General features: G+C 48.2%; 1 protein-coding gene across 1 annotated transcript in view; it reads left to right on the top strand.

Annotated features, from left to right (window-relative positions):
* Positions 1-15,241, top strand: part of RASAL3 (RAS protein activator like 3) — a 150,907-nt gene that overhangs the window by 26,104 nt on the left and 109,562 nt on the right. Inside the window, exon 3 of the mRNA XM_063931662.1 lies at positions 413-491. Coding sequence (XP_063787732.1) covers positions 413-491 — 79 coding nt within the window. The remainder of the gene's footprint in view (positions 1-412; positions 492-15,241) is intronic.

Below are 15,241 nucleotides of genomic sequence, written 5' to 3'. Positions count from 1 at the left end.
AACTCCAATTAGTGCACCGTGCCCCCTCGCCATGCTTCGAACAAGGTGCCTCGCTCCGCCACCGCTGCGCTCGGCGCAGGTTATCGTTACCCGATAGTAGCCCACGTGGATCGTAAAGTATGAAAAAGTTAAAAAAATGAAAAAAAAAATGTGAAACACTCATGTCGACCTAGTACACGTCGACCTAGTGACCATGTCGACCTAGAAACCCTGTCGACCTAATGCATGTCAACCAATAGTGGTCGACCTAGAGACCGGATACCACTAAGATATAGCAGAAATTACTGACTATCAGAGATCCACTGAGTGCAGCCTGAGTTGTGGTGTGTGGAATATATACTGTGATATTAATAACATGCTGTACTGACTCACAAAGTGCGCAATGTGTAAAACCTATCTCTCTCACCATCAGGATGCATTCCGCACTCGGAGTCGGACAGGAAGCTGTGTATCTAACAATGAAGGGGCACAGCCAGACAAGGTGGAGGCAGGTAAAACACCAGAATATAGTGGGAGGTATATTGCAGTGCTTTGATGAATGACCCATAGACATTACAGTTGGGGGAACGTAGATGTGTTTTGCAGGACTGTGGCTGAACATCAGGTAAACAAAGAGTGATATGGGAGTGGAGGGGTTAATGTAAGCAAGTGCTGTAAATTCTCTGTTTCCTTCCTGCCGGAAGTGGCTGATTTGAAAATCTCTCTGTCAGCGCTAATAATGTTGAGTGGCTGATAATACCCTAACCTGCTCCCCAGTAATCCATATAGAGCGTATATGACCGCATCACTGATTATGAACAGAATACAATTCCATTGTACTGTATATTATCTAACTCCAGTTAAGACATGGAAACAGAGAATGGTATACAGAACAAATGAAGTAAAACTGTCCAATACCTGTACTACTACTTACTCATGGGCAAACACAGGAATTCTGCTTGAACCTCATAAGGCCATATTTAATTCTGCGCTGGATTTTGGGCCTTATTCAGTAAGCATCGCTAATGTGATGTGATTGCATTCTCCGCACTTTCGGGCCAGTGCGCATGCGCAGAGCCTGTACTTCGTGTGCGCAGTCCGGAAAATGCAATCACATCGCAGTGATGCGAATGCCTCTGCCTGATTGACAGGCAGAGGCGTTCGCGGGGCGGAGACGCAGCATTGCTGGTACGTGGCGTTGAAAATGTGTGCAGGTCCAGGCCATTTTCGAGTTGGCCGTGTGACGACACACAAGGCCGCTGCAAAACAAAACATAGCAGTGGTGCGCCTGCCTTCGCAGCCAGGGGTCTCACCGATGTGTTACGGCCGCAGGGCCGTAACTACGTGTGTGCCAGGTGTGCCTGGCACACAGCGCAGTTGCCCTGGGGGCGCAACGGCCAGCGGCATGTAATGAGTCAAATTGATTCATTACATGCCGCCTCTCTTGTGTGCCGTGCGGCGAGCTCGGCGCTGGAGAGGAGCGAGCAGCGGAGAAGGAGGAGGAGGGAGGGGGACTGGAGCCGCAGCAGCGCTATGTCATTGGTAGTAAGCGCCGCTGCAGCTGTCCCCTCTCCTTCCGTATAGGCTGCCCGGCGCTGCTGTGAATGCTGGGATGCGGTTCCTCCATCTGCTGCAGCTGCGACTGCTGCGGCTCCAGTCCCCCTCCCTCCTCCTCCTTGTCCGATGCCTGCACAGAGGGAGCTGCCAGCACGAGGAGCCTGTCAGCGGGGAGATGGTAAGTCTCTCTCTCTCTCTCTCTCGGACACCGTCTGCCGTAATGTGTAAAAAGGGGGACTGGCTGCCGCAGTGTGTAAAAAGGGGGACACAGTCTGCCGTAATGTGTAAAAAGGGGGACTGGCTGCCGCAATGTGTAAAAAGTGGGACACCGTCTGCCGTAATGTGTAAAAAGGGGGACTGGCTGCCGCAATGTGTTAAAAGGGGGATGCTGGCTGCTGCAATGTGTATAAAGGGGGACACCGTCTGCCGTGATGTGTTAAAAGGGGGACTGGCTGCCGCAATGTGTAAAAAGGGGGACTGTCTGCTGTAATGTGTAAAAAGGGGGACAGTCTGCTGTAATGTATACAAGGGGCTCCACCTGGTGTAGTGGCGCTACTGTGCGGCGTAATTTGAATAATGGAGACTACTGTGCACCGTAGTATGAATTGCTATTATTTTGTGGCCACGCCCCTTCCCAATGAAGCCACGCCCCTATATATTTTCCACGCGCCTACGGTGCGCACTGCCCCTATCTTACATGGGGGAAGGGAGCGCCAAAGCTGTTTCTTGCACACAGCGCTAAAATGCCTAGTTACGGCACTGTCCGGCCTCTCCTCTTACCGCTGTGCCCGTCTGCTGCATGCTGCACACTGACTGGGACACACATACCTGACAGGTCACACACAAACTGATACTGACAGGGTCTCACACACACCGGTGGTCTCACAAACACTGACAGGGGGTCAGACACACACAGGGGGTCTCACTCTCACTGACAGGGGGTCTAACACACTCTGGCAGGGGATCACACACACTGACAGGGGATCACACACTGACACTGACTGACCGCATCTCACACTGACGGGGTCTCATGGTTTTGACACTCACACATCTCATACACATGCTGCTGAAGACTTCAGCACTTCGGGTAGCGGAGGAGGACAGCTCTGCAGAAGTTAAGTTAATAAGGACTAATTAAGGTAATTGGAAAATTCCCAATTGTTTAATTAGTCATTGGGTGGGGATGTCCAATGGGTTCAAGAGCAAGTCCCTACAATTTTTCCTTAAAATAAAAATGTAGGGAAAAATTAGACTTGCTTTGGGGCTGCGAGGAAAAAGACGCGGTACGCAGCTCATTTTCTATCTTCAGTTGAATAGGAAAAACCCTGCGACTGTGGGATAAATCTTGCACCTCAGGGTTGTTGTATATTTTGCCCAAATTCAATATGCTCCGTAGTGTTGCTTACTCACACAGTCATATCTAGTGATATTAGTAATATATTCAGTGAGTAAAGGTTTTCCACACTATAAAATAACATTTTACCAGCAATAATTACACAAGATACATTTACCAGAAACAGGAGTACTGCATCCACCATGTGGTCATCACCGAGTGTCTGCATACAACGCATGCGCAGATGTGAATTTACGCATTTTTGCCTATCTCCGTCCTATTTATAGTCAGGCGGAACTTGTTGTATATTTCCTTCGTAAAATAGGGAGTTACAGGGCAGGAGCAGGGCGGTGACAATGTGTTCACACATAACTGTCCTGCATTGTGACCATGTATCAGAATATCTGCAATTCTGAGTTATGCCTACGGGTGTGGTTCATCAAATCGACAGTATCTAGGTCGACAACGTTTAGGTCGACCACTATAGGTCGACAGTCACTAGGTCGACATGGATGGAAGGTCGACAGGGTTTCTAGGTCGACATGTGCTAAGTCGACAGGTCTAAAGGTCGACATGAGGATTTTTTTTCTTTTTGGTGTCGTTTTCTTCATAGAGTGACCGGGATCCCAAATTAGTGCACGGCGTCCCCTCGCATGGTGCCTTCGCTCCGCTACCGCTTCGCTCGGCACACTTTACCGTTCCAATCGTAGTCCACGTGGATCGTTAAGTATGAAAAAATTCAAAAAACGAAAAAAAAATGTGAAAAACTCATGTCGACCTTTAGACCTGTCGACCTAGCACATGTCGACCTAGAAACCCTGTCGACCTTCCATCCATGTCGACCTAGTGACTGTCGACCTATAGTGGTCGACTAAAACATTGTCGACCTAGATACTGTCGATCTTCAGACCGGATCCCATGCCTACATGGACGGGAAGCCTGTTTCTGACGACCGCCAAAAGATACGTCTGCGTCCGCCTCTGAATCAGATCCTTAATGTGGTGACCTAGATAATAAGTGCCTTACTGCCTGATGGTATTATTATTATAGTTATTATATATTTCTGCATCGCTCAGTCTTCAGAGTGACTGAATGTACTTTCTCATACGTCCTAGAGGATGATGGGGTCCACTTCATGACCATGGGGTATAGATGGTTCCGCAGGAGCCATGGGCACTCTTAAGACTTTTCAATGGGTGCGAACTGGCTCCTCCCTCTATGCCCCTCCTCCAGACCTCAGTTTTAGAAATGTGCCCAGGCAGACTGTATGCACTCTAGGGGAGCTCTACTTAGCTTCTCTGAAAAGACTTATGTTAGGTTTTTTGTTTTCAGGGAGAACTGCTGGCAACAGTCTCCCTGCTTCGTGGGACTGAGGAGGCAGAAGTAGGAACCAACTTCCTGACGAGTTTCATGGCTCTGCTTCTGGCTGACAGGATATTAGCTTCTGAAGGGTACTGAACGCTAGACGTGTCTAGATGCTCACTCCCACAGCACGCCGTCACCCCCTCACAGAGCCAGAAGTCAGAAGACAGGTGAGTAGAAGAAGACAGATCTTCTATCAAGAAAAGTGACGGCTGAGGTACAGCGCAGCTGGCGGGAGCGCAGCGCGACATTGCTGCCCACACACACAGGCACTGCAGGGTGCAGGGCGCGGGGGGGGGGGCGCCCTGGGCAGCAAAAACACCTCTATAAACTGGGAAAAAGGGGGCATAAGATGCCCAGGCACAGCCCTACCCCTGCCAGTATAAATATTATGAAAAGTTTCTGAGGTAAAAAGGGCGGAGCTTCTTCCTCAGGCAGCCAGCACATTGCTCAGCGCCATTTTCTCTTTCCTCAGGCTGCAGAGACATCGCTGGTACTCCTTCACTTCTGACTACAGTATCAGGGTGCAAAACAGGGGGGGGCACAAGCGAATTTGGTGCTTTACAAGTGTGTTTTACTGTGTAAGAAGCGCTGCATGTCAGTGGGCATTCTGTGTTTGTTATGATCCTGATACTCAGGTCAGGGGAGATCTTATACGGTGGGACCTGAGTACCAGGACGTAATGCTGGGAAAGGGAAATGGAATGGGAATAGCCCCTGGCACCCTATCTCCGTTGTCTCACCCGTGCTGTCAGTACACTCTTGCGAGACTATGGTTTCTTGGGCCCATGGCAGCCGCGTTTGAAGGGCGGATTACGTCTGCCCAACTCCGATGCCCCCTCAGGTCTTAATGAGAGACAAAGAGTGAACTGAGACAGGGTGATAACAAGGGGCCCTCTAACTAAACAACAAGGCCAGGGGCTACTGGCAAACCTGAAACTAAAAGTATGCGCGGATTACCGCCAGGGAAAAGAACAACGAAAATATTCCACTTGTCCACTCTCCTACACGGCACCGCCGAGTACCGGAGAGGACTATGGAAGCGGAAACCTCCGCAAATGCACCAGTACAATGAAACAATACTAAATTGGCCTAGGCTGCAACATGCGGCAGGCTGCCACTCACGAAACCAAGAGAGAACCTCAATCGACTGCCACGGGTAACTTTGGACCAGAAGAACTCCTTGGGACCAGGTGACTAACTCCAAGATTCAGGAACTCAGAGAACTGGAGGGACCGGACACAGCTAACCAGGAACAGACGTTTACCAAACATGAGCAGCATGCAGGAGCTATCACCGGCGTCTGTGTGAGGCACTGAGGAGGCATTTAACAGGGAACCCTCCAATCAGAGTACAGAGCCTAATTACAATAAATGTCGTGCAGCTGCCTTGCTGCACGACCAGAGAAACATGTGTGAACACTTCAATAATCAACCCTGCAACGGGGAACGCGGTCCGCCTGTGGCGTCCCCGTTGCTAAGGTCCTGGCGGCTCGGCGCGCCCGGCGTCCTAGCGTTGCTAGGGACCCGGCGGCTCAGCGCGCACGCCGTCCTAGCGTTGCTAGGGACCCGGCAGCTCAGCGTGTACGGCGTCCCTAGTTGCTAGGCGCCGGGCAAGGAGGAAGCCCCGGACCGCGGCGCCTAACAGTGTTCACAGGCATTAGATACTGTCGCTGGGGTTGTGAACTGGCTGCTCCTAAACTGTGTCCCTCTGACAGATTTTACTGTGGGGCTGTCCCCTATAAGTCCTAGTGTGTCTGTGTGTGTGTTGTACACGTGTGTAAGACATGTCAGAGGCAGGGAGTTCCTCCCCGGAGGAAACCATTTTAGGGACACAGAAGTGTAATGTGGTGGCTCTGCCGGCACACCAAGAGCCTGCATGGGTGAAAGAAATACGTGATAGTATGCATCATATCAATAGATTAGACAGGGCCGAAACTAGGATTTTCGTCACCCGGGGCAAGGCGGAAATTTTCTGCGACCCCCCCCCAAAAAAAAACAACCAAACAAACATGCAAACAAACACTGTCAGGCTAAAATAATCAAATTATCAAAAAATTTGAAAAAAAAAGGGGGATTCTATTGGACAATATTCCCCTATGTGCCCCAAATGCCCTAAGCGTCACATGCCCCCCCCAGCAGCGTATTCCACTACATGCCCCCCTGTGTGTCCCCATACATTGCACTATCACTGCACTACATTCCCATATCCACTTCATTACATCACTTGTACAACATCCCCTACATGCTGAACTATATCACTACACTACAGCGTGTCTTCTCAATGGTGTGTAGGCAGCAGCTTGTTATCGGTCGGTGCTGGCCAGGCAGCAGGGATCATAGCCTGCTTAAAAAAAAACCACAGCATTAACAGCTCACCTCTATAGCTTGCACAGTTCACTGCATGCTAGTCGCAGCACTGCATGGCAAAGAAGAGAGTTTAAGACAGTAGCCGGCATAGGAGAGATCCCAGGTACCAGAGCTCATCCGCACAGCGTCAGAGCCAACTGTGGGCAGACAGGCCGGTCAGAGTCATTGCCCCGGGAGCAGTCTGCTGTCTCACTGGAGCAGCACAGCACTGCTGGTAAAAAAAAAACCATAAAAAAAAACCCTGTTCCTCTGTAACTCCTCGGCACCCCCTCAATTCCTGCACCCGGGGCGCATGCCCCCTTAGCCTCCCCTAGTTACGGCCCTTGATTAGATAAGTCTGAATCTCATGCTGAGTGCTGGAGAAAATCTGTGGAGGATGTGATTTTTCAGGGCTCTGTTCTTCCATCCGCAGGCGACCCCTCTGGTCACATAAGAGACCATTTGCGGATATTGTGAATACTGATACCGACACGGACACTGATTCTTGTGTCGACGATAGTGACTCCAGAGAAATAGATCATAAATTGGCAAAAAATATACAATATATGATTGTGGCTATAAGGGAAGTTCTGGAAGTCACTCCTGTACCTCAGGAGAAGGCTTATTTCTATAAAGAAAAGAAATCTAAGGTCAAATTCCCTCCTTCCCACGAGCGTAATACACTCTTTGAAGGGATGTGGGTGAATCCCGAAAAGAAATTTTGCATTCCCAAGAGAATTCAGATAGCTTATCCTTTCCCGGTGGAGGACAGGAAAAAATGGGAGTCACCCCCTGTGTTAGACAGTGCACTGTCCAGGTTGAAAAAGAAGGTAATACCCCTTTCACACCGCAGCTTGTACCTGGTAATTTGCCGTTTTTACTGGCTTCCTAAACGGTTCGAGCTGCGATGTGAAAGGGTCAACTTCAATTTACCGTTTACAAAATACCGGTATTTTGAAACGGTAAAAAAGCAGGGTCCTACCCGTTTCAGACCCGTTTAATTGTGCAGTGTGAAAGGGTCTGAAATGGTATTTGCAAGCCCCAGAAGGTGATAGGCTGTCTCCATGTGTGATCTCACCAGGCAGAAGCAGGAAATAAACATTTAAAATAGTGATGAGCGGGTTCGGTTCCTCGGAAACCGAACCCCCCCGAACTTCACCCATTTTACACGGGTCCGAGGCATACTCGGATTCTCCCGTATGGCTCGGTTAACCCGGGCGCGCCCGAACGTCATCATCCCGCTGTCGGATTCTCGCGAGATTCGGATTTATATAAGCAGCCGCGCGTCGCCGCCATTTTCACTCGTGCATTGGAAATGTTAGGGAGAGGACGTGGCTGGCGTCCTCTCCGTTTATTGTTGAACTTGATTGTGCTTTATTGCTTAATTGTGGGGAGGACTGGGGAGCAGCTGTATAATATAGGAGGAGTACAGTGCAGAGTTTTGCTGATCAGTGACCACCAGTTTTATCCGTTCTCTGCCTGAAAAAAACGCTCCTTATCTGTGCTCAGTGTGCTGCATATATCTGTGCTCACACTGCGTAATTATGGGGACTGGGGAGCAGCTGTATTATATAGGAGGAGTACAGTGCAGAGTTTTGCTGACAGTGACCACCAGTATACGTTGTCTGCCTGAAAAAAACACTCTTTATCTGTGCTCAGTGTGCTGCATATATCTGTGCTCACACTGCTTAATTGTGGGGACTGGGGAGCAGCTGTATTATATAGGAGGAGTACAGTGCAGAGTTTTGCTGACAGTGACCACCAGTATACGTTGTCTGCCTGAAAAACACTCCATATCTGTGCTCAGTGTGCTGCATATATCTGTGCTCACACTGCTTTATTGTGGGCACTGGGGACCACCAGTATATTATATAGGAGGAGTACAGTGCAGAGTTTTGCTGACCAGTGACCACCAGTATACGTTGTCTGCCTGAAAAACACTCCATATCTGTGCTGCATTGTAGTATATAGTAGGAGTACAGTGCATAATTTTGCTGACCACCAGTATATAATATATAGGAGTACGGTACAGAAGGCCACTGCTGTACCTACCTCTGTGTCATGAAGTATACTATTCATCCATACCTGTGGTGCATTTCAGTTTTGCACAGTTTGCTGACCACCAGTATATAATATATATAGCAGTACGGTACAGTAGGCCACTGCTGTACCTACCTCTGTGTCGTCAAGTATACTATCCATCCATACCTGTGGTGCATTTCAGTTTTGCACAGTTTGCTGACCACCAGTATATAATATATATAGCAGTACGGTACAGTAGGCCACTGCTGTACCTACCTATGTGTCGTCAAGTATACTATCCATCCATACCTGTGGTGCATTTCAGTTTTGCACAGTTTGCTGACCACTAGTATATAATATATATAGCAGTACGGTACAGTAGGCCACTGCTGTACCTACCTCTGTGTCGTCAAGTATACTATCCATCCATACCTGTGGTGCATTTCAGTTTTGCACAGTTTGCTGACCACCAGTATATAATATATATAGCAGTACGGTACAGTAGGCCACTACTGTACCTACCTCTGTGTCGTCAAGTATACTATCCATCCATACCTGTGGTGCATTTCAGTTTTGCACAGTTTGCTGACCACCAGTATATAATATATATAGCAGTACGGTACAGTAGGCCACTGCTGTACCTACCTCTGTGTCGTCAAGTATACTATCCATCCATACCTGTGGTGCATTTCAGTTTTGCACAGTTTGCTGACCACCAGTATATAATATATATAGCAGTACGGTACAGTAGGCCACTGCTGTACCTACCTCTGTGTCGTCAAGTATACTATCCATCCATACCTGTGGTGTATTTCAGTTTTGCACAGTTTGCTGACCACCAGTATATAATATATATAGCAGTACGGTACAGTAGGCCACTGCTGTACCTACCTCTGTGTCGTCAAGTATACTATCCATCCATACCTGTGGTACATTTCAGTTTTGCACAGTTTGCTGACCACCAGTATATAATATATATAGCAGTACGGTACAGTAGGCCACTGCTGTACCTACCTCTGTGTCGTCAAGTATACTATCCATCCATACCTGTGGTGTATTTCAGTTGTGCGCAGAATATATAGTAGTAGGCCATTCCTATTGATACTGGCATATAATTCCACACATTAAAAAATGGAGAACAAAAATGTGGAGGCTTCGTGCTGAAGCTGCTGCCACTAGTCATGGCCGAGACGATGAAATGCCATCAACGTCGTCTGCCAAGGCCGATGCCCAATGTCATAGTAGAGAGCATGTAAAATCCAAAAAACAAAAGTTCAGTAAAATGACCCAAAAATCCAAATTGAAAGTGTCTGATGAGAAGCGTAAACTTGCCAATATGCCATTTACGACACGGAGTGGCAAGGAACGGCTGAGGCCCTGGCCTATGTTCATGGCTAGTGGTTCAGATTCACATGAGGATGGAAGCACTCATCCTCTCGCTAGAAAAATTAAAAGACTTAAGCTGGCAAAAGCACAGCAAAGAACTGTGCGTTCTTCTAAATCACAAATCCCCAAGGAGAGTCCAATTGTGTCGGTTGCGATGCCTGACCTTCCCAACACTGGACGGGAAGAGCTTGCGCCTTCCACCATTTGCACGCCCCCTGCAAGTGCTGGAAGGAGCACCCGCAGTCCAGTTCCTGATAGTCAAATTGAAGATGTCACTGTTGAAGTACACCAGGATGAGGATATGGGTGTTGCTGGCGCTGGGGAGGAAATTGACAAGGAGGATTCTGATGGTGAGGTGGTTTGTTTAAGTCAGGCACCCGGGGAGACACCTGTTGTCCGTGGGACGAATATGGCCATTGACATGCCTGGTCAAAATACAAAAAAAATCAGCTCTTCGGTGTGGAATTATTTCAACACAAATGCGGACAACAGGTGTCAAGCCGTTTGTTGCCTTTGTCAAGCTGTAATAAGTAGGGGTAAGGACGTTAACCACCTAGGAACATCCTCCCTTATACGTCACCTGGACCGCATTCATCAGAAGTCAGTGACAAGTTCAAAAACTTTGGATGACAGCGGAAGCAGTCCACTGACCACTAAATCCCTTCCTCTTGTAACCAAGCTCCTGCAAACCACATCACCAACTCGATTTGCTGAAAAGGGTGTGAGAAAAACTTATTGGGCGCTTGAAAGAACAGTGGGCAGCCTAGGATACACCTATGGGGTATTTCTCTTCCCCAAAAAATGAAATAAGGACTGAAAGTGTGGTGTGGTGTAACCAGGGTGCCCTCTTTCCGTGGTATTTGTGTGAGCACCAAAGCAATGATCCCCTTTGACCAATTTGATGGTGAAATAAATTGGAAAATATGTATGAATTCCAGTAGGTGTCCCCTTTGACCAATTTGATGGTGAAATAAATTGGAAAATATGTATGAATTCCAGTAGGTGTTGCAAACCGCCGCGTCACTTCCGGTATCACGGCGGCGCGTTCGGCGGCTTATTACGCCTATCTCACAACCTACAGGTGCTTATCCCCACAACCCTAGTCCACCATTATCTCACCTAATATAGGTTTGCATGCTATTAAATCAGCTGTTTATACCGCGATGTCACTTCCGGATTAACTTCCGGTCCTGGTCACTTCCGGTCGCCCGGCTGGACGTTTTTTCAATTCATCTTTTAGTATATTCATTTATTAAATCACTCTTTTGCACCTTATGCTCATCACAAGGAGCATTTACACTATAACACACCATAAATCAGCATCATTATTTGCCAAAGGAACCATTATGACCATTTCCGGCTTCAGTGACCTTTGACCCGGAACTACCCTCCCACCATCTTTAAAAGCCATCTCTGAGCCAAGCCACACCATCAAGCCCTGAGGAAGAGATTGGATATCTCGAAACGCGTTGGCTATCTGGATCCATGAAGGAACTTGAACTTTTCATCCTTTGGACATCTGCCTTGTGGTTAGCTTGGGAGCCAGAGCAGGGTGAAGTCTGGACCACCCTGCTTATTATAACACCTGCGGCTCCTCAGCTACCTCTCCGGTATGCTTTCCATTATAATTTGAATTGTTACCTGTGATGTTTTGAATATCTACCCACATCTATCCAGGGGTTTACTACCCATCAGTAAGCTTAGGAGCCCGAGCAGGGTGTATCTTCGATCACCCTGCCACCCAATACACCTGCGGCTCCTAGCTTACCTTTATGGTATGCTTTTATTGTTATATATGTGAATTTTCATTGTATTAAATTATATCCACTTTTATGTGACACCTACTGGAATTCATACATATTTTCCAATTTATTTCACCATCAAATTGGTCAAAGGGGATCATTGCTTTGGTCCTCACACAAATACCACGGAAAGAGGGCGCCCTGGTTACACCACACCACACTTTCAGTCCTCACATCACCAACTCCCTCAGTGTCAATTTCCACCTTACACAGGAAAGCCAATAGTCCTGCAGGCCATGTCACTGGCAAGTATGACAAGTCCTCTCCTGCCTGGGATTCCTCCGATGCATCCTTGAGTGTAACGCCTACTGCTGCTGGCGCTGCTGTTGTTGCTGCTGGGAGTCGATCGTCATCCAAGAGGGGAAGTCGGAAGACCACTTGTACTACTTCCAGTAAGCAATTGACTGTCCAACAGTCCTTTGCGAGGAAGATGAAATATCACAGCAGTCATCCTGCTGCAAAGCGGATAACTCAGGCCTTGGCAGCCTGGGTGGTGAGAAACGTGGTTCCGGTATCCACCGTTAATTCAGAGGCAACTATAGACTTGATTGAGGTACTGTGTCCCCGGTACCAAATACCATCTAGGTTCCATTTCTCTAGGCAGGCGATACCGAGAATGTACACAGACCTCAGAAAAAGAGTCACCAGTGTCCTAAAAAATGCAGTTGTACCCAATGTCCACTTAACCACGGACATGTGGACAAGTGGAGCAGGGCAGACTCAGGACTATATGACTGTGACAGCCCACTGGGTAGATGTATTGCCTCCCGCAGCAAGAACAGCAGCGGTGGCACCAGTAGCAGCATCTCGCAAATGCCAACTCGTTCCTAAGCAGGCTACGCTTTGTATCACCGCTTTCCAGAAGAGGCACACAGCTGACAACCCCTTACGGAAACTGAGGAACATCATCGCAGAATGGCTTACCCCAATTGGACTCTCCTGGGGATTTGTGACATCGGACAACGCCACCAATATTGTGCATGCATTACATGTGGGCAAATTCCAGCACGTCCCATGTTTTGCACATACATTGAATTTGGTGGTGCAGAATTATTTAAAAAACGACAGGGGCGTGCAAGAGATGCTGTCGGTGGCCCGAAGAATTGCGGGCCACTTTCGGCATTCAGCCACAGCGTACCGAAGACTGGAGCACCACCAAACATTCCTGAACCTGCCCTGCCATCATCTGAAGCAAGAGGTGGTAACGAGGTGGAATTCAAACCTCTATATGCTTCAGAGGATGGAGGAGCAGCAAAAGGCCATTCAAGCCTATACATCTGCCCACGATATAGGCAAAGGAGGGGGAATGCACCTGACTCAAGCGCAGTGGAGAATGATTTCAACGTTGTGCAAGGTTCTGCAACCCTTTGAACTTGCCACACGTGAAGTCAGTTCAGACACTGCCAGCCTGAGTCAGGTCATTCCCCTCATCAGGCTTTTGCAGAAGAAGCTGGAGACATTGAAGGAGGAGCTAAAACAGAGCGATTCCGCTAGGCATGTGGGACTTGTGGATGGAGCCCTTAATTCGCTTAACCAGGATTCACGGGTGGTCAATCTGTTGAAATCAGAGCACTACATTTTGGCCACCGTGCTCGATCCTAGATTTAAAACCTACGTTGTATCTCTCTTTCCGGCAGACACAAGTCTGCAGAGGTTCAAAGACCTGCTGGTGAGAAAATTGTCAAGTCAAGCGGAACGTGACCCGTCAACATCTCCTCCTTCACATTCTCCCGCAACTGGGGGTGCGAGGAAAAGGCTAAGAATTCCGAGCCCACCCGCTGCCGGTGATGCAGGGCAGTCTGGAGCGAGTGATGACATCTGGTCTGGACTGAAGGACCTGCCAACGATTACTGACATGTCGTCTACTGTCACTGCATATGATTCTCTCACCATTGAAAGAATGGTGGAGGATTATATGAGTGACCGCATCCAAGTAGGCACGTCAGACAGTCCGTACGTATACTGGCAGGAAAAAGAGGCAATTTGGAGGCCCTTGCAGAAACTGGCTTTATTCTACCTAAGTTGCCCTCCCTCCAGTGTGTACTCCGAAAGAGTGTTTAGTGCAGCCGCTCACCTTGTCAGCAATCGGCGTACGAGGTTACTTCCAGAAAATGTGGAGAAGATGATGTTCATCAAAATGAATTATAATCAATTCCTCCGTGGAGACATTCACCAGCAGCAATTGCCTCCAGAAAGTACACAGGGACTTGAGATGGTGGATTCCAGTGGGGACGAATTCATAATCTGTGAGGAGGGGGATGTACACAATGAAAGGGGTGAGGAATCGGAGGATGATGATGAGGTGGACATCTTGCCTCTGTAGAGCCAGTTTGTGCAAGGAAAGTGTTAGGGTCTCCTGCCCTGTGCTGCCACGTCGTCATGGCAACCGGGAGACAAGTGCTAGCGGAGTAACCTGAGCGCAGCTGATACTCCGGTTCGGGTCTTTTGCTGTGCAGTGGTTACAGGCTCTGTGCACGGCAGGGGATCCGGTGCTGGTTTTTGTGCTCACAGTCTGTGAGGTCTGAGTGGGGCGTGGACAGCACCTGCTATATAAGGCCTCTTCTCAGGTTAAGCAGATGCTGCTGAATCTTTGTTGGTTAGTCAGTTCCTGAAAGTTAGCCAGTACTGTGTAGCTTTGTATTTGTTGTTGCTTACTGCAAATAGGCCTGGGGATTTGGTACTACACTCTGCCAATCCAGACCTAGCAGTAAGACTGGAGTCAGTCGTTTAACTTGCTGGGGTTCTTTTGCTACTCTGTGAACTTAGCAAGTTTGCGGCTGTATTCTCAGATTTGCCTGCCTAAATCCTGTCTCACTGTGCAAGGAGTTCAGGTGTCAGTTTAGTGGCAGTAAGCTGAACCTGTGCACTGCAAGTGAGGATTAGGATTGTGGAGACTCTCCTTGTGTCTATCATTCCATCTCTGACCAAGGAGTTTACTGCCACACCCGTTGGTAACCCTTTAGGGTTTTGCTGTTGCCCTTAGCAACAGCATTTCGGGTTCTCTACGTATTAAAACACAACATCTTGCTTTTTCCATCTGAGCATTACTAATACTAGGGAGACACCCAGTTTCTTAGCCTCTGGGCTTCTCTGTTCACTTTGTGTTTATTTTGTTACCCTATCACCTTCTGTGTACGTAATGTCATATTCCACAGTCTGTCTGTAAGTTCATTTGTTTTGCATCCCTATCCGTTCAGACACCAGTACATTCCTGCAGGCACTGGTGTGCATAACAGTTCAAACACCAGTACATTCCTGCAGGCACTGGTGTGCATAACAGTTCAGACACCAGTACATTCCTGCAGGCACTGGTGTGCATAACATATTCAGCAGCCTAATACTCCTGTTGAAATTTTGTGGGAATATGGAGCATACCCCTCAAAATACGTTGCAACAGGTGGTCGATCAGGTGCAGGTCCTGACTCGACAATTTAATGATTTGTCCATTAAAAT

Source organism: Pseudophryne corroboree, chromosome 6 (genome assembly GCF_028390025.1).
Source record: "Pseudophryne corroboree isolate aPseCor3 chromosome 6, aPseCor3.hap2, whole genome shotgun sequence".
In the NCBI taxonomy this organism is placed as follows: domain Eukaryota; kingdom Metazoa; phylum Chordata; class Amphibia; order Anura; family Myobatrachidae; genus Pseudophryne; species Pseudophryne corroboree.
This window is presented reverse-complemented; position numbering and strand designations above follow the sequence as displayed.